Source organism: Oncorhynchus masou, chromosome 24 (genome assembly GCF_036934945.1).
Source record: "Oncorhynchus masou masou isolate Uvic2021 chromosome 24, UVic_Omas_1.1, whole genome shotgun sequence".
Classification (NCBI taxonomy): Eukaryota; Metazoa; Chordata; class Actinopteri; order Salmoniformes; family Salmonidae; genus Oncorhynchus; species Oncorhynchus masou.
This window is the reverse complement of record NC_088235.1, coordinates 32,868,662-32,895,658: the sequence shown is the minus strand read 5'-3', so window position 1 is coordinate 32,895,658 and position 26,997 is coordinate 32,868,662. Positions and strand designations below refer to the sequence as shown.

At 41.9% G+C, this 26,997-nt stretch overlaps 1 protein-coding gene across 1 annotated transcript; it reads right to left on the bottom strand.

Annotated features, from left to right (window-relative positions):
* Positions 1-601: 601 nt before the first annotated feature.
* Positions 602-25,565, bottom strand: LOC135512058 (protein HID1-like). Its single transcript, XM_064933671.1, has 20 exons — positions 25,264-25,565; positions 22,851-23,000; positions 21,938-22,099; positions 14,052-14,168; positions 8,570-8,676; positions 7,882-7,998; positions 7,559-7,796; positions 7,176-7,232; positions 6,898-7,038; positions 5,626-5,716; positions 5,201-5,352; positions 4,888-4,966; positions 4,598-4,762; positions 4,130-4,221; positions 3,833-3,968; positions 3,289-3,515; positions 3,014-3,094; positions 2,772-2,863; positions 2,286-2,444; positions 602-1,763 (listed from the first exon to the last, which is right to left on the bottom strand). The coding sequence occupies exons 1-20, from the start codon at positions 25,327-25,329 to the stop codon at positions 1,700-1,702; spliced, it is 2,493 nt and encodes an 830-aa protein (XP_064789743.1). The 5' UTR covers positions 25,330-25,565; the 3' UTR covers positions 602-1,699.
* Positions 25,566-26,997: the final 1,432 nt, after the last annotated feature.

Sequence of the window (26,997 nt, the reverse complement as noted above, 5' to 3'; positions counted from 1 at the left end):
ATATAAACTGTTCGTGGTTTCATGGCAGCGCGCTCCGAGAATAAATACTATTATCTAATTTTGATAAGACTGGTCTCTGTCTATTTTATGCAAATAATAATCTTACAAATTCTCATAAAATAGACTAAGTGAATTCAATTAATGAACACATATGGGAATTATGAAATTACATGAACAAATAGTTGACCCACTATGTTTTGACATTAATTACACGTGTACATTGATTCACAATTTATATAATGATTTGTTTCATATGATATCCTGTAGAAGTTACTTTATGAAAATATTGACATTATGAAATCAGACACAGAATGCAATTTGCCTGCAGTTCAAAAGCCAATGCATTCCATAAAGATATCCCTACCTGTCTCCGTCTGTCAGTTCACAAAGGTCCTGGTCAGTGCACCTATGGTGAACTGCAAACCAGCCACTCGCCCCTACCAACTCGCTTGGAAGGCCATCCATTGTCATGTGTTTCTGGTGAAACAGAGGGGGACTTCAAGAGTGGCGAGGGATCGAAGAAACCCATTAACTTCAGGACACTTGTGATTTGAAAGATGCAATTCATGTTCCACGTTTCAATAAGAAAACAAGCATTAAATTCAAATGAGAAAAATCCCTGTCATTTTACAAGATATAAACATTGGTAACAAACATTTACTGTGGGAAGTATTTCATGTTACATGTGTAAAGCCTCAACATTAGACACAAACAAATACAGGTGGCTCATAACAAGCCACACCGCATTTATTTTGTGTGAAATTACACAAACTCAAATAACGCAATGAGTTATGGGATACCACATCACTCTGAAGCGGAGAGCATAGCTGACTCGGTCAAAGTGGCTATCGGGGTGGGATCTAATTAGCCATCCATTATTTTCACACCCTCAGCACGTGTGCATATGGCGAATGGGGCACGTGAACACGGAATTGGAGGGGCGATGTGGGATTCAGCACGAGTCTGCCTTTTTAATTCAGACATGACAGGTTTCTTAAAGCTGCATCCTTTAGTGAGGCTCACGCTAGTCTAAGTCTATTTCACACAAAAATAAACATACATTTTACAGCGATAATAGGGGAAAAATGAAGCTTCCTGAAAAAGGAGATACTGAAAATAAGTGCAATACATAATCTAAAACATAAACTTAAATATCAGATTACTTAACGTATACAGACGGTAGTGTATACATGGTTTTTGTTTGGGAAAAAAAGTTACATCAAGGTTGAAGAAGTGAAGGAATATACTGACATAGAAAATACACACCAGTAGAGGGTTGATATGGCAGATATTTTGGCAGTTGTAGTAGCAGACAGCGTGTAGGAAAAGTGGTTTATTACATGATGATTTACAGGTTTGGCAAGAAACAAAATGCAGGAAAAAAACTGTCAATTCTTGTTTTCGAGAGCAGGTATGTCCGTTTAATCTTCATCTGTCCTCTTCCTCATCCAGACTTCTGTTCAGGTTTGAAGATGGCAGTTGGTAAGAGACGGTTATGAGTTTGTGGTTCTGAGGGGGAACCAGCCAGACAACCCAGTTCCAGAGAGACACAGTGTGCTTCCCAAATAGCACCCTATCCCCTTATATAGTGCACTACTTTTGACAAGGGTCCATAGGGCTCCTGTCAAAAGCTATGCACTATATAGGGGTCAGAGTGCTATTTCAGACGCAGTCGTAGAGACCTCTTCACCTCCTCCAGTTAGATCCTCTGGATCTCAAACAGTCTGACGTCGGTGTCGTACCAGATTGGAGGATCCACATTACTACGGTAACAAAAGCCCAGGGGAAAGGAGTTAATAAAGATCAGATTCAATTTGAGAGAATAACTCACAATCACCTCTGAGTCATGGAATAAGTGACTCGGCAAGTAGATGTGACAAACACACTGACTGACCACCAGCTGGTACACTTTATTCCTAGACCTGGGAGCTGGTAAAGGTAGCTGGATCAAAAATAGTTAGCCAGATGACCAAAATTGCTTGAAATCATCTTGAGAAATATAATGATAATGTTTAACTGACTTGACAACAACCAATATACAAATGTTGATTTCTTTATCAACCAGAAAATCAAGTTATGTGGCTATTAATCAAAGTTCGCTGGCCAATTTAATAATCCTGCTTTCGGGATTCGGCAATAGCCTGCACTGCTCTTTTGTATTTACTCCAAAGTAGATCTTAACTTAATCATATTCATTCTGTACATGGATTGGGTCTTATAATACAAGTATTTACTGTCATCACCATCAAATATTTTAATATTTTCATTTGACCCATGTTGCTTACCGTAGGTAAATGACACCCCACGTGTATGTGCGGAACCACATGGCAGTGCCCGCGTTAGCCTGGTACTTCCTGATGAGGATGGGGTGTGGCACAGGCAGCAGGCCCACCAGTGTACCATGCTGCAGGAACTTCAGGATCTCTGACTCATCTGTCAGGCCCCTGGAAGAGAAAAGCATATACTTTAGTTTTGCAGGGACAGTGCACATTAATCAACAATACTGTCAAAGTGGCTGTTTTATCCAAATGGCTAATTTTTAACTGTAGTCCCTGGGCAGGTTAGATTAAAAGAATTGGTATATCTCATCCATGCTAGTCCAGTTCTGGGGAATGATATTGATCACTCTGTGTTCTGGTCAGTTATGGGTTCCACAATCAAAATCAAATGATCCAACAAATGCTCTGTCATACTCTCTTGAATTGAAAAGTAACCCCCCCCCCCCCCGCCCATTTTACATTGTTGGTAAGATTAGGATCCTTCTACCTTACTTGTCTATACAGATCTTCTCCACCTGAGGAACCAGGACTTGTAGCAGCCTCATGATCGTCTGGAGAGGAAGCTTACTCTTCCAGGAGAGGACCTGACGGAGAACAGTACAGAGAAAGGAGAGCAGGTCACCATCTATCGGGAGGGAGAGAAGGAAAGATCTTACCAATGATGTACATAACACCCCAGCTGTGAATGTACTCCATGTTTAGGGTTGGATGGAAAGGGGAGGGAGTTCTCTTACCCAGTCTGGAGTAGGGTTCCAATATGTAGCTGATGCTGACATTCTGGACAAACAACCCCTGGCGGGGTCTGACACTGCCTCCTGACAGGAATAAGAGTAACCATTGTGGTCGTCACTAGGCTCAATAGCATTTTCTTTACAAAATCATGTCACTTGAGAAGTTGCATTCTGGATATATGTTGTCCTGATACATGTTCGCAATTCACTAAATCATTCCCCCATGGATTGATTTCCAGTGAGCTGGGATCATGAGTCTCCCCAATCAGAGCTCTTACCTCATTGTCTCTCCCTGAATTGGACTCTGTGTTGCTGGCTCCTGCTATACCACTGGTGTTGGTGTCAGAGGACTGTGGAGAGTGTTTGTGCTGGTCACCAGCCGTTTGAGGCTGCAGGCTGTGTGTATGCTGGTCAGCAGTCATCTGTGGAGAGTGTGTGTTGTGCTGGAGACAGACCATGGTGCCATCCTCAGAGACCTGAGCCTTCTTTGTCAGCTTGTCAATAGCTACAGTGACAGCAGACTCTTAGAGAAGTGTTCAATGGTTTCTAACAATGGAACAAAACTGATGTCAAATAAGGGATTGCTATGATATTTGGTGAAAATGACTAAACCAAATCAACTGCTGTTTTTTTAAATAAAAAGGGCTGAGAGAATTCCAATATCTGTGATGAACGGAGTTGTAGAGTGATAGGTTATAAGTTAGTGAAGCTTAGTGGACAACCGGCAAAGCCAAGTTAATAGAAAACATTAGCATACCATAGGGAAATGTGCTTTGCAAAATACATGCATGCATGGTGAGCTCCAAAGAGGAGAGGGGGTACCTGGTATGGCCACGAGGCTGGCTTTGAGGGTCCCTGGCTCAGCTGGGATGGCCGGTCGGGACCCATCCATGGAGATGGTCTCCTGGGAGTTGGTACGGGAGATACGAGCCAATGTCATCTTCTTCATCTCTAGGGCCTTGTTATGTGGATGGAGAAGAAAATGATCAATAAAAGTTTCAATGATTCAACTGCAACTGTGTCAAGTGAGTGCTGGCCCCTTTTTCATTTTAAGATCCACTGTTTGCTGTTGTATGGTATAGACTTTTACATTAGAGAGCACATTCTCTCTCTCTTTACCTTGTGGATAGTGACCGGGTCAGAGGTCAGATTGGCCAGCTGATGGAAGATGTTGCGCTTGCGGATGAGGGTGTACACCAGGTTACAGTTACCTGGAGGGGGGAGGAACAAACATTGGGCAGGTTTATAATGTAAAGAAAAGTGCTCTTAAATAGTGTCAGTGTGGCAGTTTATGTTCTGGTCATTTAAAGTCAACCATGTTGAAACAATCCCAATATCCACCAAGAGATGGTGTAGTTCCCATACCGCCCAGTCAGTGCGTGGTAAAATCTTTGGAGGAGTGAGCCAACCTAGCCTCATGACCCCAGGTTTGCTCTACTACTTTTTGACGACTGACAACGTGAGACTATAGAGCCCGGGTCCCAGATCACTTTGTGCTGTCTTGCCAACACCTTGTCACTCATTGCCATGCTTGGCAAGATAGCACAATCAGATATGGGACCCGAACTAGCTACGGCCAGGCCTTACCATCAAACTGATACTGTATGAGGTTGTTGAAGACCTCGAGCAGGAAGAAGATCAGATGATGGTTCTGGGAGGCAGAGAACAGGAACCAGTTGGTGGAGAAGGCTTCCAGGAGGTGGAGCAGCTTGTTGGCTGCTACCATGGACAGACTCTTCAGGTAGGGAGACACTGTGGAGGATGGTGGAGTACTGGCGTCAAGAAACTGTAATACCCAGATGCTGCCAACAGGTGGTGACCATTTCACTGACAGTCAGACACTCACCCACAGATTTAAATAGAATAGGAGCGCTCACCATTCACTATGATGGTAAGCAGGCAGTCAAAGAGAGGCTTCAGGTGCAGGTGTCCACCTGTGATGATTTTGTGGAAAATCTAGACAATCACAAATGAACTAACATAAGGCAACTGTGCACAGTTACCTTAATAGTGTACTATGAATAGTCTCCACACACTTGAATCAGTGGTAGTTTCAGTTTATGTGCCAGGCTTTTCGGTCAACAAAGACTTTCATCAGAGCATGTAAAATATATAATTCCCTCAACCCACTCCCATCCAGGGAAGCACTGAGAAATCTCCCATCCAGACAGCACCAGAAGCACTACTCACCATGATGAGCAGATCAGCATGTGTTCCAGTGAACACAGGGATGTCCATGGGGACCCGTACCGAATAGGTTTTATTCAGACGCACACCAAAGTTCCTCTCTCCACTCAGCAGCAGCAGGATAAAGACACCAATGTGTATCAGGCCCACACAAGCTGCACACACACACACACAGTGCATGTCACACAAACACACACTATAAACTAAGACAGAGTGCATGTACACCTAGTACCCAACAATCCCAAAACATACACAGACTGCATTCGGAAAATGCACACAAATCACATTTTATTGGTCCCCTACATATATTTAGCAGATGTTATTCCGGGTGTAGCAAAATGCTTGTAACTGCAAAGTTGCTTAGGAGCAAGAAGCAGAGCTGCCATATCTCTCAGTGCCACCGACTCAGACAGTTTTATGTGACTCACACTGGTCAGCTCGTGCATCATTCAGGTAGAACAGGATAGGCACCAGGACATCCAGAACATCACTGCTCTTTAACACGAAGAACAGAAACTTCTGAAACACACAAAAAATAAAATGTTTTTTTATTTGGATCCCTTTTAGCCCACAAAGGGGCTAAGAGATTGAGCTTCAATAGTATATGAATAGTCTCCCCTGTACGGTGTGCAACAGGAACAGCAGTACTGTACTTAAAAATGTCACAGACAGAAACCCAGAGGTTAGACACAAACACTTTAGACAAGAGTTGTCAAAGTTAAAACTAAATTATTATCAGAATCGTTAAGACCTTGCCCTTAAGCTTAAGTTTGCAGCTGGTTTACATTTATTTAGAGAAACACTTTAAAAAGGCACCTCATCTCCTCAGTGCATACCCGATGAGAGAGCGAGGAGTATGTAAACATGTAATCAACGTGCGACGCAATGAGGCATGTACCAGGTAGCACAGTGTTGAGGGAAGAACGGTAGAAGAACAGGATGCAGAAAGTGTTGAGAAGTGAATGGATGTGAGAGGCAGTGTGCGGCACAGACCTCCAAAGACCATGGCACCTAACAAACACAGATGTGCCACTTTACCCTACTCTCTAGACACCCCTCAGTGTTCTTAATGAACCGAAATGAGAGATGCAAAATTATTATTATTCAATGAACTGTAAATATATGACTAAGGACCACTAATGTTGGGAACAGCTGTGAAGAGTGAGGCTAGATGGGGGAACACATGTGAAGAGTGAGGCTAGATGGGGGAACAGCTGTGTAGAGTGAGGCTAGAAGAGGGAACAGCTGTGAAGAGTGATGCTAGATGGGGGAACAGCTGTGTAGAGTGAGGCTAGATGGGGGAACAGCTGTGTAGAGTGATGCTAGAAGGGGGAACAGCTGTTTAGAGTGATGCTAGAAGGGGAAACAGCTGTGAAGAGTGAGGCTAGAAGGGGAAACAGCTGTGTAGAGTGAGGCTAGAAGGGGAAACAGTTGTGTAGAGTGAGGCTAGAAGGGGAAACAGCTGTGTAGAGTGAGGCTAGAACAGAAACTAAGAACCATATGACCTAGGATGGTCTTAGGGCAGAAGAACTCTGTGTGCTCCGAAACCTTGTTGAAGTCCCAAACAGATCTGGGACCAGGCTAGAAGTGATGGGGTGAGACTACTAGTCCATCTAGGACAGTATTAAGGCTACTAAGGCACTGTTGTATCCTTCAATATAGGAATGAGAGGATGCCGGTGCTAGGGCTCCAGTCCAAACCTTGTTGAAGTCACAGAGCTTCCAGAAGAGCACCAGGAGTTCTTGGTGGAACTGGATCTTCTTGGTAGAGTTGGGCAGGTAGGTTTGGATCAGAGGGTTGGTCATCAGTCTGGCCAGGCCCTTCAGAATGAAGCTGAAGTCCTGGGGATAGACAGGAAGGAAAAACAACAATCTATCAATTTACGGTGACTTGAAGTGTTAAAAAAAGACCTCTGGTTGACCCATTGAGTCATATGGCTCTGGTTTGACCGTTTGAACAGTGTACATTAGTCTCCTACCTCCTCCCTATGGATCCTGGACAGGTAGTTAACAAACAGGTTGTCTGGTCCCACAAGCTGAGAACACAAGGAAGAGAAATGTTATCAGATGATACAACCTCTAACAATTCCATGTGGCCAGAGGCAAGCTCGAGCTACCACCATGTTGCTTATTCCTATCCAGTTCTCCACAAGTAGCTGAGATGTAAAGCAGGGGTGTCAAACTCACACCATATAGGGCCTAGTCGCTGCTGGTTTTATTTTTTTCCTTTCAATTAAGACCTAGAAAGCTAGATGAGGGGAGTTCCTTACTAATTAGTGACTTTAATTCATCAATCGTGTACAAGGGAGGAGTGAAAACCCAGACACTCAGCCCTCTGTGGAAGCTATTCAGGTTCTCTTACCTCCTTGTCTTCCATCGCAGAGGCGGAGAGGAAGTGTAAGTGGTCCAGGTTGTGTTGAGCTGTGGCTGCAGCTGCCCCGGCCTCGTGCTCCAGAGTCACTATGAGGATCTGGACAGCATGCTCCACCAGCACCTCTCGGTAGTCAGAGAACATCAAGTAGTTGTAGGGGATACCGTACCCCACTGGGTCATAGGCGCACACCACGTTTAGGAGAGATGTGAAGAGAGGCAGGGCATGTCTGGGAGGGGGAGGAAGAAGTTAGGATGAGTGTAACACACACACACGCTTCAAACCAAATCAGTCATAAAGTGTGTGTGTGTTACCTGTTATCTGTAGAGCTGAAGAAGGTAACCCAGCGGTTGAGGATGTTGTTCTCGGCAGAGGGGGGCAGGTACATGGCGTCAGAGAAACAGGTCAGAAGCAGCTTCAGCAGCTCCGTCCTGACCAGGACAGTGGAGAGAAAGATGGAAAACATCTTGTAAATCCCAAATCAACCCCTTGCCCCTACCCTCTAGGCCAGAGGTAGGCACCTAGATTTAACCACGGGGCTGATTTAGTTTATCCCAGCAAACGGTCTGGTTTCAGAAAATAATTATAATAATTTGTACATCGCAAATTTACCACAAATAAGCACAAAAAGAGATTGAAATGATAGTTCAAATACATACTGTACCTTGATTACATTGAGACATGATCATGTGAATTTCTATTTGTGGGAATACTTGGGAACAGAATTTCTGAATAAATTTGTAGTATTATTATTATTATTCCTGGTCATTTTACATTATTTTTGACCACCAACTGAAACTCAACTGCTCTAGTCACTTGTGTAGATCTGAGAGAGTTGGATATGTGTAAGCATTGTAGTGGGAGTTCCATCTTGTCCCCCGATAAGCCAAGTGGAATTGTCGCCGTACTAATTATATCTATCCAATCCTCTCATATCTACACAAGTAGATCTAGGAATTCAGAGATGCCCTCTCTCCATCCTCCCTGGTGCTGTGATCTCACCTGTTGAGGTCGTGGATGTAGTCGAGGGGGGGTGACTGAGCGAACCCCACCCCTGCCTCCCAGATGTACTCACAACTGTCTATCGACTGCATGTCCTCCTCTGTGTCCTTGGAAACAAGAGAACATTGATGTGACCTTCAAACCTAATTTTTTCAGGTTTTTGTTCATGAAATCCTACAAAATTCGAATAAATGTTGTTACACTAATGTAGAACAATGATTGTTTGGTTTACTATAAAACATGGTTTACTGCACAATGTGTAAAGTAAATAATTGATGAATGTCAAATGGGATATCAGTTATTGCCACCCTACAGTGCAGAGATCAAAGGACATGGTGGACAGTGCTTTACTCATATCAACAGAGGGGCGGGGGTGCTGCGACTGTGAGATAAATCATGAACTGAATGCATCGGGGCTTGTCGGTAATGAATGGGTGACTGGCAAGATGGAGTATGGCACTACAGTAGCAGCCAACTGAGTCAAATAGCCTGATCGACAGGGGGATACATAGTCATGTGCAAAAGGCAGAGTGACTGTGGCTGGGAATCAGCACAGTCACCCTACCCCTTATAGTGCCTTACCCCTTATATCAGGGCTGGGCAACTGGCAGACCTTTTGTGTGTGTGGGTGTGTGGGGGGGGGACCTTTATTTAACTAGGCAATAAGAACAAATTCTTATTTTCAATGACCTCCTAGGAACAGTGGGTTAACTGCCTTGTTCAGGGTCAGAACGGCAGATTTTTACCTTGTCAGCTCGGGGATTCAATCTTGCAACCTTTCGGTTACTGGTCCAACGTGCTAACCACTAGGCTACCTGTCGATTACTTGTAGTAATCATGGTTGAATAACCGTCCGGGGGCCACAACTGATTTTTTTTATCCACTCTCATTCAGATATCATAGTAAAAACTGCAAATATTTCTTTCCACCCAATGGCAAAATGTGTAGAATTTCAGCAAACTTGCTTTAAAATCGGACATTTTCTCAATGCCTAACAACAACATGTAGAATTGCAGGAAATAAACTCTAAAACCTCTCTCCACTGCCAAGAGGGGGGCCGCTGAAATGTTTTGCTTGCAAGGTGGGGGGTTTGGGGCCCATCAAAATGTTGCTTATGGCCCCCCCCAAAAGGATAGGGCTGGCTCTGACTACATGTGTGGGTACAGATCTGGGTACGCAGACCTGCCACTCATGTTGAGTTCCAATTTTTGATGGCTCCCATCCCCATCAAAGTTGCCCATCCCTGCTTTATATAGATTACTATTCCTGACCAGGGCCTATAGGGCTTTGGTCAAAAGTAGTGCACTATATAGGGAATGGGGTGTCATTTGGGACACAACCTTTGTTCACACTTCTGTCTACCTTGTGATTTTACAAGTGGCCTGAGCTGAGCACTCATCTGACTTTGTCCACCTATTGTCCAACACCTCTGCAGAGAGAGATTTTAACTGCCTAGAAGGAGTGTCAGCAGCAGCCCCATTTTTAATCTTCATAGATTACTATAGTAAATTCAGTTGTGTAGGAACTCTGTCATGATATTATTCACTCTAATCAATAGTTAGACTCCAACCTTGGTAGTGATAGACGTGCATGTGTGTGTCTGTGCATGTTCCTCAGGCAAGCAAATTAGCCTTTCCAAATAGTTAGCAGTCATTCAGCCTTAACTGCCTGTGTGTGACTGCCTGGATCCTTGAATCGATAGGGATACACAGAATACACACAGCCCCTGGCTATTCTCCATCTCCACTCTGCTCCACACAACTCTGCTGTCCATTTTTTTCCTCACACCATCAAGTGCTCCACTGAGTGTGACATTTCCGTGTGCATGCACGTGTGTATGTTGAGTAGCTGTGAGTGAGTGGTCAACTGGAGGATAGGGAGGGTGGAGGGTGACCATTTTATTTTCACGGCCCTGTCAAACACCATTGGGCCCTGTGTGGCCGGAAACAACAGCATAGAGGTGTTTGCACAGTGGATAAGAAGTGTTCACCACCCTCCTCCTCCTCAGCCCAGTTGACAAACATGGCCCAGGGTCACACCTCACCTCACACTCAGGACTTGAGTCTTGAGTCTGGAGCCTAGTCTGCACAGGGGAGCTAACGGAGCTAACAGGTGAATTACACACAGCATGGAAGCACAACAGGGGTCTAATGGGACATTCTGTTCACTTAGGAACTTAGGATCTTAATTTGAGATTAATGCAAACGTCTGCATAATCTCGTTTTTGTGAGCAGATCTTGAGTTACAATTTTCCCCCGCAAAATTAAATACAAACTTTAAATTAAACAGTTGGACGGACCCTATCGCTTCTTAGACTCAACAACTCTGAAGCAATTATTAGCAGACAAAAAAATAAATCACTAAAAACAGATCACCCAAGAAGAAATATTCATGCAGAGAAAAGCACAAGAAATGGATGGCATTCCCATAGAAATCTATTCAACATTTTAGGACAAAGTAGTGCCTCTACTTACACAAATGACAGCACACGTCACACAATTCAGTACTTCCTAGTTCCATGTATCAAACCGTTATTTCAGTTATATTAAAACCAGGAAAATCTGGAGAGTCTCTTACTGATTATAGACCCAAGTTTAAGTTTATTAAATTGTGTCAATAAAATAATAACAAAGCTTATAAGCAATAGAATGGCAAAAGTCTTACCATGTGATACAAATCAAACGGTATAAACAAATACAATAAAATGTCCAGGTTAATACAATACTCAAAAAACAAGCTATAGGTTTATCAATAATGGCTGTTGATATGGAAAAGACTCTTATTAAAAAAAAGCTACAGTGCCTTGCGAAAGTATTCGTCCCCCTTGAACTTTGTGACCTTTTGCCACATTTCAAGCTTCAAACATAAAGATATAAAACTGTATTTTTTTGTGAAGAATCAACAACAAGTGGGACACAATCATGAAGTGGAACGACATTTATTGGATATTTCAAACTTTTTTAACAAATCAAAAACTGAAAAATTGGGCGTGCAAAATTATTCAGCCCCCTTAAGTTAATACTTTGTAGCGCCACCTTTTGCTGCGATTACAGCTGTAAGTTGCTTGGGGTATGTCTCTATCAGTTTTGCACATCGAGAGACTGAAATTGTTTCCCATTCCTCCTTGCAAAACAGCTCGAGCTCAGTGAGGTTGTATGGAGAGCATTTGTGAACAGCAGTTTTCAGTTCTTTCCACAGATTCTCGATTGGATTCAGGTCTGGACTTTGACTTGGCCATTCTAACACCTGGATATGTTTATTTTTGAACCATTCCATTGTAGATTTTGCTTTATGTTTTGGATCATTGTCTTGTTGGAAGACAAATCTCCGTCCCAGTCTCAGGTCTTTTGCAGACTCCATCAGGTTTTCTTCCAGAATGGTCCTGTATTTGGCACCATCCATCTTCCCATCAATTTTAACCATCTTCCCTGTCCCTGCTGAAGAAAAGCAGGCCCAAACCATGATGCTGCCACCACCATGTTTGACAGTGGGTATGGTGTGTTCAGGGTGATGAGCTGTGTTGCTTTTACGCCAAACATAACGTTTTGCATTGTTGCCAAAAAGTTCAATTTTGGTTTCATCTGACCAGAGCACCTTCTTCCACATGTTTGGTGTGTCTCCCAGGTGGCTTGTGGCAAACTTTAAACAACACTTTTTATGGATATCTTTAAGAAATGTCTTTCTTCTTGCCACTCTTCCATAAAGGCCAGATTTGTGCAATATACGACTGATTGTTGTCCTATGGACAGAGTCTCCCACCTCAGCTGTAGATCTCTGCAGTTCATCCAGAGTGATCATGGGCCTCTTGGCTGTATCTCCGATCAGTCTTCTCCTTGTATGAGCTGAAAGTTTAGAGGGACGGCCAGGTCTTGGTAGATTTGCAGTGGTCTGATACTCCTTCCATTTCAATATTATCGCTTGCACAGTGCTCCTTGGGATGTTTAAAGCTTGGGAAATCTTTCTGTATCCACATCCAGCTTTAAACTTCTTCACAACAGTATCTCGGACCTGCCTGGTGTGTTCCTTGTTCTTCATGATGCTCTCTGTGCTTTTAACGGACCTCTGAGACTATCACAGTGCAGGTGCATTTATACGGAGACTTGATTACACACAGGTGGATTGTATTTATCATCATTAGTCATTTAGGTCAACATTGGATCATTCAGAGATCCTCACTGAACTTCTGGAGAGAGTTTGCTGCACTGAAAGTAAAGGGGCTGAATATTTTGCACGCCCAATTTTTCAGTTTTTGATTTGTTAAAAAAGTTTGAAATATCCAATAAATGTCGTTCCACTTCATGATTGTGTCCCACAGTTTTATATCTTTATGTTTGAAGCCTGAAATGTGGCAAAAGGTCGCAAAGTTCAAGGGGGCCGAATACTTTCGCAAGGCACTGTATAATATACACAAATAATACTGTACATTATCTGATTCAATTTCTTTAGAAAGGGTCAGGGTCACAAGACAGAGATGTCCCCTCTCCCCCTCCTGTTTTCACTGGCAATTGAACCAGACCCATTCATAACAGGTATCAGTAATGGTAAACATGAATATAAACTAAACTTATTCGCAGATAACCTCCTGTGATACCTGACCAATATACTACAATCAAGATATAAAATTAATGTGGGAAAAAAAATGGCAATAGGAAAATAAAAGGAATAATTCAAGATCTGCAGCAATCCTTTAAATACTTAGGATGCTTACTAAGTGACAGCAAACAACAAATATATAAAGATAACTTTATTCCATTACAAAACAATATGAAAGCAGATTAAATTAAATAAACCTATTCAGAGTGGCATGGCCAATTACCTAACCGAAGACATTCTTTAAAAATATATACTCAGTCATAACATACTTTATATGGCCAATTAAAAATGTATTGAATAAAAAAGGAACGTTTTATATCTTTCTAAGTCTGAGGGTGGTTTTAACCTTCCAGACGTGGGATTGTATGAACTACCTACCCAAGGCTTTTTCTTAATAAATATAGTTAAATGCACTAGAAGAACAAATGGGTACAATTGAAGATGCGAATGCTCATCCCCAGAATAACTTCATAGTTTATAACAATACGGAAGAAAATTAAATGTATTCAACAAGAACCAATATCACTCCCTAAAAACAAAACATTATGGAACAATCCTTGGATAGCTTATCAGAATTCACTGATAAATTGGTCTACATGGGAAACTAAAGGCATAGAAACTGTAAATGACTTGGTAATAGGCAATAAAAAAAATTCAATGACAGCCTTAAAAAGCCATTTTGGATTGACCAATGCAGACAAAATTCAATGGAAAGGCAAAACCCTCCCCTAACCCGGATGACGCTGGGCCAAATTGTTCCCCGCCCCACAGCTGCAACAGAGGTTGGACACGAACCCAGAATCTCTAGTGGCACAGTGATGCAGTGCCTTAGACCATTGCACCACTCAGGAGGCCACCTCTCATAGCGTTTCTGTATGAGGTTACTCACCGGGCCGGCTCTCTTGTGACTCTGAACGGTGAAGTCTGGACAAAAGAGCAGGTCAGATACAGCCAGGAGGAGAGACTCAGCCAGGGGCCTCGCTCCATCATCATTACCTTCATCTTGCTAGGAAACAGAGTTTAGCCACAGGAAAGAACACATATTTTAGATACTAATAGTGCATGTATACAGTACCAGTCAAAAGTTTGGACACACCTACTCATTCCAGGGTTTTTTCTTAATTTTTACTATTTTCTACATTGTAGAATAATAGTGAAGACATCAAAACTATGAAATAACACATGGAATCATGTAGTAACAAAAAAGTGTTAAGCAAATCAAAATATATTTCATTTGAGATTCTTCAATGTAAATCAAAACAAAATCAAATTTATTTATATAGTCCTTCATACATCAGCTGATATCTCAAAGTGCTGTACAGAAACCCAGCCTAAAACCCCAAACAGCAAGCAATGCAGGTGTAGAAGCACGGTGGCTAGGAAAAACTCCCTAGAAAGGCCAAAACCTAGGAAGAAACCTAGAGAGGAACCAGGCTATGTGGGGTGGCCGGTCCTCTTCTGGCTGTGCCGGGTGGAGATTATAACAGAAGATGTTCAAATGTTCATAAATGACCAGCATGGTCCAATAATAATAAGGCAGAACAGTTGAAACTGGAGCAGCAGCACGGCCAGGTGGACTGGGGACAGCAAGTAGTCGTCATGTCAGGTAGTCCTGAGGCATGATCCTAGGGCTCAGGTCCTCCGAGAGAGAGAGAGAAAGAGAGAATTAGAGAGAGCACACTTAAATTCACACAGGACACCGAATAGGACAGGAGAAGTACTCCAGATATAACAAACTGACCCTAGCCCCCGACACATAAACTACTGCAGCATAAATACTGGAGGCTGAGACAGGAGGGGTCAGGAGACACTGTGGCCCCATCCGAGGACACCCCGGACAGGGCCAAACAGGAAGGATATAACCTTAGCCACCCTTTGCCTTGATGACAGCTTTGCACACTCTTGGCATTCTCTCAACAAGCTTCATGAGTTGTAACGATGAGACAAGACAGTAACTACTAACAATTGGATACCACGAAATTGGGGAGAAAAAGTTAATTTGTGGAATTAATGCTTTTGAGCCAATCAGTTGTGTTGTGACAAGGTAGGGGTGGACGACAGAAGATAGCCCTATTTGGTAAAAGACCAAGTCCATATTATTGCAGGAACAGCTGAAATAAGCAAAGAGAAACGACATTCCATCATTACTTTAAGACATGAGGTCAGTCAATTCGAAACATTTCAAAAACTTTGAAAGTTTCTTCAAGTGCAGTCACAAAAACCATCAAGTGCAATGATGAAACTGGCTCTCGTGAGAACCGCCACAGGAAAGGATGACCCAAACTTACCCCTGCTGCAGAGGATAAGTTCATTATCCCAAATAAATGCTTCACAGAGTTCAAGTAAGACACAACATCAACTGTTCAGAGGAGACTGCGTAAATCAGGCCTTCATGGTCGAACTGCTGCAAAGAAACCACGACTAAAGGTCACCAATAATAAAAAGAGTCTTGCTTGGGCCAAGAAACATGAGAAATGTACAACAGACCGGTGAAAATCTGTCCTTTGGTCAGATGATTCCAAATTTGAGATTTTGGGTTCCAAACGTCATGGCTTTGTGAGATGCATAGTAGGTGGAATGCAAGGTACACTTAACCAGCATGGCTACTACAGCATTCTGCAGCGATACCCCATCCCATCTTGTTTGCACTTAGTGGGAATATCATTTGTTTTTCAACAGGACAATGACTCAACACACCTCCAGACTGTGTAAAGGCTATTTGACCAAGAAGGAGAGTGATGGAGTGCTGCATCAGATGACCTGGCCTCCACAATCAACTGACCTCAACCCAATTGACATGGTTTGAGATGAATTGAACCGCAGAGTGAAGGAAAAGCAATCAACAAGTGCTTAGCACATGTGGGAATTCCTTCAAGACTGTTGGAAAAGCATTCCAGGTGAAGCTGGTTGAGAGAATGCCAAGAGTGTGCAAAGCTGTCATCAAGGCAAAGAGGGTTACTTTGAAAAATCTCAAATATAAAAATATATTTTGATTTGTTTAACACTTTTGGGTACTACATGATTCCATGTGTTATTTCTAAGTTTGACTTTCTTTACTATTATTTTACCATGTAGAAAATAGTAAAAACAAAAGAAAACCCTTTGAATGCGTAGGTGTCCAAACTTTTGACTGGTACTGTATCTTACATTGTAGTATAAAATGGGTTAAGGATTATCAATAACGAGCATGACAAAAACATATCAAACTCAATTGTGTTTCGAGACCATAGTACTACCCTTTCCAAATACTTAGCAGGTCTTCAGGCCACTTTCACCTTAACTGCCTGACTGTGTGTGACTGCCTGGGTTCTTAAAGCTATCGGGAAAAACATAGTACCCCAACCAGTTCAGTCTGTAGTAGAGAATGCCTCACCGATTGCTACAACCGTTCCGCATTCACACCGACTCCCATAATAGTTTGGCATTCACCCATCCAGCCTCTCATTTTAATTAAAGGCTATCCAATACCTACTCAATTCAACCACTGGCCAGGAGGGAGGGATGGGGGAGGGCGACACAATAGGAACAGTGTTCAGGCAGGCTGAGATGCTCTACAGGCCAGGTTACAGGAGAACCAGCTGGTCCAACAATTAGCAGACATGTGGGGAGAAGGAAAGCCCCACCTCAAAAGAGTTCTCTCTGCCTGGGACAGTGACCTGACTCAACACCAGGTCTGTGTTCATAAGGCGAAAAACCCTGGAAGAAGATGGACTGTAACGGGGAGGTTCTACTAGGGCTATAGTGGTCACGACATTCCGTCAGCTGGTGAGAGTCAAGCAAATAACTGTCGGTCTCACGGTAATGGACATAAACCCATTTAGCATCTCCTGGCTTACACACGTAGCCTATAAGCCACTGATGCAGATCTTTGGAACATCTACTTTAAAAAAGTCTAATAAATCCATGTAATATAGCTTACACCTTCACAATAAATACATTATTTATTGTAAACAGGTTTAAAGAAGCATGATATGAAGAAAATATAGTCAATTTCAGAAGAACAGAATAGCATACTCTGATTTGACTTTATGTTAGGTCCTGATCTGGCTATGCCATATGGCTGTGGGCTACACTAGTTCCTTTAGCAGACAAGATTTGCTTAGAAATCTGTGGCATTATTTTATAGTATGAAGAAAACAATTGAACAAACGATGAGGGCGCAACGAGGCTATTATGTGTTGAGCGGTTAACAAAGAAATATGTATTCCTACAGTATATGCTTAATTTAGAGTTATTAATGTAACTTTAGTTCTACAAACATTGGGTTATATGTTTTGATTTTTAATACATTGTAAGGCTGTATGATGCGATGAATGATGATTTTTTTAAATTATTGAAAAAGGCATGAGCTCTGCTTTGTTTTTTGCACACGCTGTACACACATCAGTTACTCATTTACAATTTGACAAGCACTCGATAAAGCCTAGATTTTCAAGGAGGCATCTCCTTTGTGTGGCTGTAATGCATCCTAAAATAAATCCATGCCTTTTGTGGCCAGTGGCCTTTGTGCCCTTCTCCCTGAGTGTTGAGCGAGCCGAATCCCTTATCACTCACATGGCTATCCATCATGTGATTGGGTCTTTCTCACAGGCTACAAGTGAAGAGAGCCACATCGGGGACGCAACTGCGTGCGACCTTATCCAATTCTGAGGTGCATATTGAAGATATTGGAAGATCTGTCCACATTTACTTGTCGTCAGCCAACAAGATGAGTAAGGCTTAACGAACAGCAAAAACACATCTACTATCCTCCATAGTACAAAAGTCGGCCTATTGTATTCTCTGCAAGAAATATATATTCCAAACATAGTCTGGGACAGTTGTGGGATGCAAAAGATCCCACATTAATACAAGCACTAGCAACAACAAAAACTTTTTTACGCAATGTGGCTGACGCAACAGATCAGAACGTTTAGTTTAAAACGTTGATAAACTATTAGGCCATTTCTTCACATTATAAGTGTAGTAGGCTATAAGCGCAAATGTTCCATTAGCGGAAAACACCATTATCAAAAGTGACCGCAAATGCAATTATACATGTAATATTTTTATTAAAAAAGGTGCATTTATATGGTGAAAATTATCTTCCCCAAACTTGAATCTCATGCACTGATTATGTATGCAGGTTAGGCTCTACACCCCTTGCAAAGCAGATTAATTATTTGGCAACTTTAGTTGTGATACAAACTTTTTTTATTTTTAAATATAGCTCCAAGCCTGATGGAGAGGTGTGTGAGAGTGAATGTGAGTGAATTATGACAGAGCTGTTTGTTCAGGAAAATAAACAGAATTGAGCACTTTAGATGTTTCTAATTGTTTTTGTATTTCGTATTCTGCTTAAAATCGTCCTAAAACTGAGCACATATGACTTTATTGCTTTATATGAAATTAACGTGTAAAAAAAAACATTGTATAGGCTAGGCTACATGGGGTGTGCGACTATGATTCGAAAAAGTCGCAAAAAAGGCATTATTTCATTATATCACAAGTGATAATATATAATTCATACTTGATAGGCCAATATTGTCACCCATCAGACTATTCTTGATTTAATCTTATCTTTACATATGCTAAATAATATGTATGTGACATTTGTTTTGATTTAGAATGGACCATTATCATGCACCTGTATCAAAACAGGGGCAGCGGGAAAAATATACATGTAATCTATGCACTTAAATAGCGAATGGAGAATACTTTTCCCCATGGTTTATTATCATGCCAGCCAGGTAGGCTATTTACATTTACATTTAAGTCATTTGGCAGACGCTCTTATCCAGAGCGACTTACAAATTGGTGAATTCACCTTATGCATGTAGTAAACACACAAACACACAGGTATCCAAATGTGTAAAGTATGGATGTGTATTCCGAACATAACACACTATCTCTGCCAAGTCATCGCCATTTTACCTGCTGTTGTTGTGTGGCTATAATCCTGTTGCAAATATAACCAATGTGCTAAATATTAGGGGAGTTGAGAAATAAATATAGTAGGCCTAGCCTATAAAAAGCTGATGGAATCCTGTTCTTTTTAAGGCCATCACTCTGTTTTCTCCTGCAATTGCATAGCATATAGAAATGTTGCGCAACATGAGCTCTTATGAAGTGTTTGATTAGAGTTGATACATTTGCATTGATGGCAGAGTGATTATAGGGACAATAGAGTGCTGAGTACCAGCAAGTTAGCAAGCAGCATCAGAGCTTGGAGAAGCCTAATTACTATGACTAAACGGTCATGTGGAATTTGACAGCCTTAATGACCGCCAGTGTGACGGTAATATGGTCATCACAACAGCCCTAGGTACTACCTGATCTTGTCTAATAAGAAATGCACATTTTATTTTGCGTTACACAAAGTTGTTAAACATTTTGCTACAGTGTGTCCAAATGAACACAACCCAGCTTGGGCTCATCCTACAATGCTGGCTGGTCAGAGCTTTGAAAACTTGAATACATGCAGTTTCCACCAGACAGCACAGCAGCGGCTGCAGTAGTGGGGGACAGTCAGTATGAGAGTGGGGCGCTCACTCACAAATTCAAGAAGAAAATATGTTCCTTAGAAAACTGAAAAGGGAGCTGAAAAGTTAAACCAGAGTCTTGGGAAGAATTTTCTTCCTCTGTCTGTCTGTCCATTCTCCAAGCCCACAGTGCATGTTGTGCTAAATCACCAGCATCCTTTTCACCATAAGACAAACCTATTCTATCCAATGATCTGTAACAAGTAGGGGAGAGTGGGGTAAGTTGAGCCAAATGGTTAGTTGTTTCTAGGAAACCATACACATGGCTCTCGACCTTTGCCTCTCCCAAGTCTGTAGGGGAGTTGCAGCGATGGGACAAGACTGTAACTACCAATTGGAGATCACGAAATGGGGAGAAAAAGGGGTACAAATAAGTCTGTTTATGCATAATACGTCATGCATATGAACTCAAGATTTGTATTGTTACAGAGCAGACATCATTAAGCCTCTTGTATTCCAACATAAAACAAGCAGGGGTCTAGCACCCCTTGGAGTTCTTGTGATCTTTCAGAGTTACTCCACCTCAAGAACACCATTTGGTGAAAGGCTCGGCACACGCATACCCAGGCTAACTAGCTGTTGTTCAGGAGAAATAAGTGCACTCAGGCTATCTAGAAAACCAAAGTTACAGTAGATACCTCAATTTCTTGATGCATCTATCTCGTTAGCGGGATCATTTTCGTCAACATCCGCTGAATTGCAGAGCGCCAAATTCAAATTTTCATGAAATCACAAGTGCAATATAGCAAAACACAGCTTAGCTTGTGGTTAATCAACCTGGCATGTCAGATTTCAAAAAAGCTTTTCGGCGAAATCTATGCAAGCATTTATGTGAGGATAGCTCTCAGTAGACAAAACATTACAAACAGCTAGCAGCAAAGTAGATTGTCACGAAAGTCAGAAAAGCAATAAAATGATTTGCTTACCTTTGATGATCTACGGATGTTTGCACTCACGAGACTCCCAGTTACATAATAAATGTTCCTTTTGTTCCATAAAGACTCTTTTTAAATCCAAAACCCTCCATTTGGTTGGCGTGTTATGTTCAGAAATCCACAGGCGCGAGCGGTCACGACGGGGCAGAAGAAAATTACAAATACTATCCGTAAAGTTCGTAGAACTATGTCAAACGTTTTTTATAATCAATCCTCAGGTTGTTTTTACAATAAGTAATCGATAATATTTCAACTGGACCGTAGCTTTTTCAATAGGAGTGAGAGAAAATGTCAGCTCCAAGCTGCTCATGCATGCAAAACTCTGCTGGCACCCAGCCATCCAATGACGCGATGTGATCTTTCTCGCTCATTTTTCAGAATAAAATCCTGAAACTATGTCTAAAGACTCTTCACACCATGTGGAAGCTATAGGAAAAGGAATCTGGTTGATATCCCTTTAAATGGAGGGAAGGCATGCAATGTAACAGAGAGGTTTCAGGAAAAACAGCACTTCCTGGTTGGATTTTCCTCAGGTTTTCACCTGCAATACCAGTTATGTTATACTCACAGACAATATTTTAACAGTTTTGGAAACTTTAGAGTGTTTTCTATCCTAATCTGACAATTATATGCATATTCTAGATTCTGGGCCTGAGAAATAGGCAGTTTCATTTGGGTACATTTTTCATCCAAACATCAAAATACTGCCCCCTACTCTCAACAGGTTAAGGAGTTCTCTCTCTGTGGGTCGAACCCCAAGAAGTTCTGGAAAACGAAGAAAGACCTGCAGAATAAACCCTCCTCCTCACAGCTGCCCATGTCCCTTAATGCTGATAATGTGGTTGTTACTGACAAGGAGCGTTTGGCTGAGCCACTTCATTAATTTGACTCAGCCATGCCTCCTTGCCCGTCCAACACTTCCTCATCTCCCAGCCCTTCTAATGCAACTAGCCCCGATGCTCCTTCCTCTTTCTCCCTTGCCCCGCCACACAGCTTCTCCCTGCAAGTGGTCACTTCTCCCTGCAAGTGGTCAAGTCTGAGGTGCTAAAAACAAGTGGAGAGCGAGACTGGCATCCTTGGCAGCATGCGATAGAGAATGCATCCCTCTTAATTCCCAAATAATAAAGGAACACATAAGTGAGTCTCACCTAATTAAAATGACCCTGACCACTGATAAACTGATATGCAAATTGCAAATATAATGAAATCACTTAAAGGTTACATGTCCAATGGGCAAGGATAGCACAGAACACTTCTGGGACACAGCATTTTTTATCAATATTGGATGGTGCCGTTGATGAGTAGTACAGTATTCTCACCCGAGCTCCAGGCACGGTAGACCACAAGAACCCTCTCCAGTCTGCATCCTCAAAGATGTATGGTAGGATACGTGTGAGCAGACGGGTGCAGTTCAGGACTATCTGTCTCTCCTTCTCTGAGGGACAACCAGATTCAGCCGCCTGGACTAGCTTCTCCACTGCCTGGAATGAACACATGAACATGTACAGTTAGTCAAATACAACACTTCCTCTCACACACTGCTTAATTTCTTGCTTATGCAAGCGTTTCCATTTGAGGGCTTATACAGTAGACCCTTGAAGCTCAACACAGGCATACAATTACATTTACAATGGTGTTTGCTGCAACAAACACTAGCATTCCTTTAACACCATCTGTATCGAAGGTACCCAATATAATCTGCTTAAATACAGAAAAGGATGAAACACACCATTTAAAAACAACTAGAGACATATTGGAAGCAAACCCAGGTGGAACACCTGCCCGATACTGCAGTACAGCAGCACTTAACACACTCAGAACACACCTGTTACTACATTACAGAACCACTTAACACACTCAGCATACGCCTGTTACTAGGGCCGGGACAATGCAAGTATTGCAATACTCATTAGTATCGTGGCAAGGAAACAAAACACGAGGCGGATTGAACTTATTTAGGAAAACGGCCCTAATGTTGAAAACAAACATCATGTTGTCATCCTGAGTCCCATTTATTTATCTTCCAAGCTATAGCACACAATATTTTACATACAGCAGGTTTTTAAATGACCAAAGAGTGGTCTGGTTCGTGTTCTGATTTTTGCCATAGAATTTACTGTTACTGTACACCGTCTTGCATTCCTATTACACCAATTGTATCCAAGGTATAAAAAATAAAGGTTAAACTCACATACACACACAGAGGATGTACTGTATCCTACCCTACATTACCTTGTAGCAGAGGGTTGCTAGATTGGAGGGAGATTCCTCCCTGACAGCTCGTATCTCCGCTGCCGGCACCAGAGCGAACACATCCTGGATGGTCGTGGCAGTATCCGCCCAGAACTGGTCCCAGAAAGCATCGTCTGTAGTCTCCACAGGCTGGGGGAGATGAGGCAACAAACAGGGATTAGATATATTCCCCATCCCAAAACCCTATCTGAAGGCTCTGTAGCCAAAAGTTTTGTCAAATAAATTCACAGCAAGAAAAATAAATGAGTGCAACTTTTTCTTTAGTCTGTTCTGTAGACATTTCCCTTGAAAATAAAGGAGAGCCACACACTCTTTGAGCTCAGATGCAAAAAACTTAATTACCAACGTTTCGACAGCCAAGCTGTCTTCATCAGGGTAGAATCACAAACACTGCGGGATGACTCGTTTTTATAGTGTCAAAAGGCACACAGGTGTCTGTGATCATGGCCAAGTGTGGCCTAATATCATTGGTTAATTCTCAAATATTCAAATTGATTACAAACAGCTTACAAAAAACAAATAGATAGCATAAGATCATAGATTCATTTTAGACTACTGACCAGAACAGTGAGTCAGAGGAAACAATCTCCATTCTGCACACCATCAAACAGATAGAACCAGACGTCACTCCACTCTCAGACACACAGAGCCAGGCCCCATCTAAACCCAGTCCCAGACATCACTCCACTCTCAGACACACAGAGCCAGGCCCCATCTAAACCCAGTGCCAGACGTCACTCCACTCTCAGACACACAGAGCCAGGCCTCATCTAAACCCAGTCCCAGACATCACTCCACTCTCAGACACACAGAGCCAGGCCCCATCTAAACCCAGTCGTCACTCCACTCTCAGACACACAGAGCCAGGCCCCATCTAAACCCAGTCCCAGTCGTCACTCCACTCTCAGACACACAGAGCCAGGCCCCATCTAAACCCAGTCCCAGTCGTCACTCCACTCTCAGACACACAGAGCCAGGCCCCATCTAAACCCAGTCCCAGTCGTCACTCCACTCTCAGACACACAGAGCCAGGCCCCATCTAAACCCAGTCCCAGACGTCACTCCACTCTCAGACACACAGAGCCAGGCCCCATCTAAACCCAGTCCCAGACGTCACTCCACTCTACATCATGTGAGTGTGCTCTCATTGATGAGCACAGACAGTTGGGATGCTGCCATTTCCCTTCTCTATTAACTCATACATTATTAATTCAGAAACCTGCTTGGCTGTAGCCTTCAGGAGCAGAGCAGATAAATATAGACATAATAAACTTAGTCATGGACTAAAAAACACTTTTGATGGAGATTCTTCATTGAGCATTGCTTTTTAGTCCAGGACTAAGATCTGTGCCCAGGAAACCATCCATTTTTTTATTTGACCTTTATTTAACTAGGCAAGTCAGTGAAGAACAAATTCTTATTTTCAATGACAGCCTAGGAACAGTGGGTTAACTACCTTGTTCAGGGTCAGAACAACAGATTTTTAACTTGTCAGCTCGGGGATTTGATCTTGCAACCTTTCGGCTACTAGTCCAACGCTCTAACCACTAGACTACGTGCCACCCCAATGAACAACACATATGATGAAATTTACTTTTGTTTTGTTGTACAGACAATATATTCAGCTACTTGTTTTGCCTTGATGACAGAGTAAATGTCACCCAAACAGTGCACTTTAGACTAATGCTTATTTAACTAACTTGAATGTCTTTCATCCCACCTTAAATCCGCCATATTGTCTGAGTGTTATGATTCATTCAATGTCATCATAAATGTAGCTGGAAATGGTTTCTAGGCTACCTTCATTCAATTTTATTTTTTTAATCAAGGAAGAATAAAGCAGGAAAATGATTGATTCAAATACAGCCCCCAAATGTACAGTATTCATATTCACATCTCATTATAGCTCTGTAAATAGGATACACCTTAGAACGACTGTCTGCACCTGATACGAGGCTCTTGGTTGTGTTTATTATAACTACAGAAGTATGACTACAATGTTACATTTGATTACAACATAGATACATTGTTGCCGATATTATGAGTCCACTATTTGATGGCACAAATTCGCAGCATTTATAACAGTACCCTACAATTAATCTAATTGTCAGTTTATAGCCAATAACAAAATATACATTTCCTAGTCCTACATTTTAATTAAAAGTTTACATTTAACCAGTAAACTCTGCTTTTGGACTGATGGTAATCATTACTGTATTTCTCTAGCACCCAATCATCCATGTCACTCATCCATGTATGTCAAATACAACTTGTAGGCAGACTACCATCTGGCCCACTTGAATTGCTATTTTTATCTTGAAAAACAGAACTGTTCATAAATATTTAAATGCTGCATTGGCCTATACAAAAGAGCATTATTATGTTAACAAACCTGTGTTTTGGTTGTTAGTCGTATCACAGCTTTCCTGAAGTTGAGTTTGGAGTCAGCGTTACCCATTTTGTACGAGGCAGCCACCTGTTTGCTTCGCCTGAAGCGCCTGAATACTGATCCGTCCGTCGGTCGCTCGTGCGTCGTCTTTCTCGTGGATAGTCTCCCTCATCCGTCACATCCTCCTCCAGTTGTCCTGAGCCTTCGCGAAGCACAGTCTGGAGGAATTGAACTAAGCAAATCCAGGCATGGCGACATCCGGGATAAAAATGTACATATTTGTTTTAGTTCACATCTTTAATGTGAATTAGCTGACGTAATTCCTTGACAATTTACCTAAACACCTGATGAATCAGCTCATCTACAGGCAGCAACCTGTAACATCATGCACGAATAACAGGCCTACGAATTATAAATTAAAAATAATTAATTAGATGTGGTTTACCTTTCCTCTATAACAACACGGCACAATGTAGACTAATTATCAGCAATACATTTTGATAGACTGATACTTAAAATACAAACTTATATTTAATATGATGCAGTCAATAGATTATGTGGTTGCTGGTTAGCTGTGTTTTATTCCTTCTCATAATGGCTTTGCTTATTAGTAGTACAACAGGGACTCTCAGTGGCATCCACGGGTACAATATTATTGTAAAATGCATATGAGGTGCCAGATGCTATTTTAAGGCAGTCTAACAAACCTCCAAAGATTATTTCCAAACTGCATCAAGGGTTGATAGAAGCTTTTCCCAATGTGTGAGAAAGACCTGGGAGACTTTATTGATAATGATGAATGGATCCAGATATGTTAAAATGCCCAGTCATGTTCACAGAATCTCAGACATAAAAGACCATCCATGGAACGTACCTAATGCTAGTGAAACTGAATATCATGCACTCAGAAGTTGTATTCTGCTGGAGGTGTAAAGCACAAAAGGGGACATATTTGCATATGTTGTGGTCTTGTGAAGGCTGGCTGAATTCTGACAAAGAGTATGTACTTTTATCTAAGTATGTCTACAGGTTCTCCCTTCTCCCTGTTTTGGTTTGCTTGAAAATGTTGATACTGGAGACAGTTATCAGAAGAAACTGTGTAACCTAAATAAATGCATTGCCATTCATTGCAAGGTTGGTTATCCTCCCACAATGTTTGGAAGAAATGTCAAGTTATGTACAGTATCACTAGATTTGTTTTAAGATTAAGGGTATACTGTGCAACTTTCAAAAGATCTGTCTGGATGCCTTATATGGAATACTGTATGACAAAGGGAGTCTGTATTGAAAACATGACTATGTCAGAGGAGACACCTGTTTAGAAAATCGCTTGCTACTGGGCTGCTCAGTCCTGGCCGGGTGGGTCCGGTGTACTGTGGTCACTCTGGCCTTGGGCTAACACACCTGGAAACAATGAATGTTTCACTAAGATCCCAAAGCTGAGTCGGGTGTGTTGGGTTGGGGCGTTACAGGGCCATGGATCCCTAGGGGCAGGATGTGGTGACCCAGCTATATTGTGTGTAAGTAAAAAGAACTCTGTAGTACTATTAGGCCTATGATATTTGTATTTGTATTTATTAGGGATCCCCATTCCTAGGGTCCAAACATATTACATATACAACAAAATATAAAAAAGTACATCATATAACCTTATTACACCACTACATATCTACAGTACAACATTTTTAATATCACCATACAACAATGTCACAATGTATGCGTATGCATGTGTCTGTC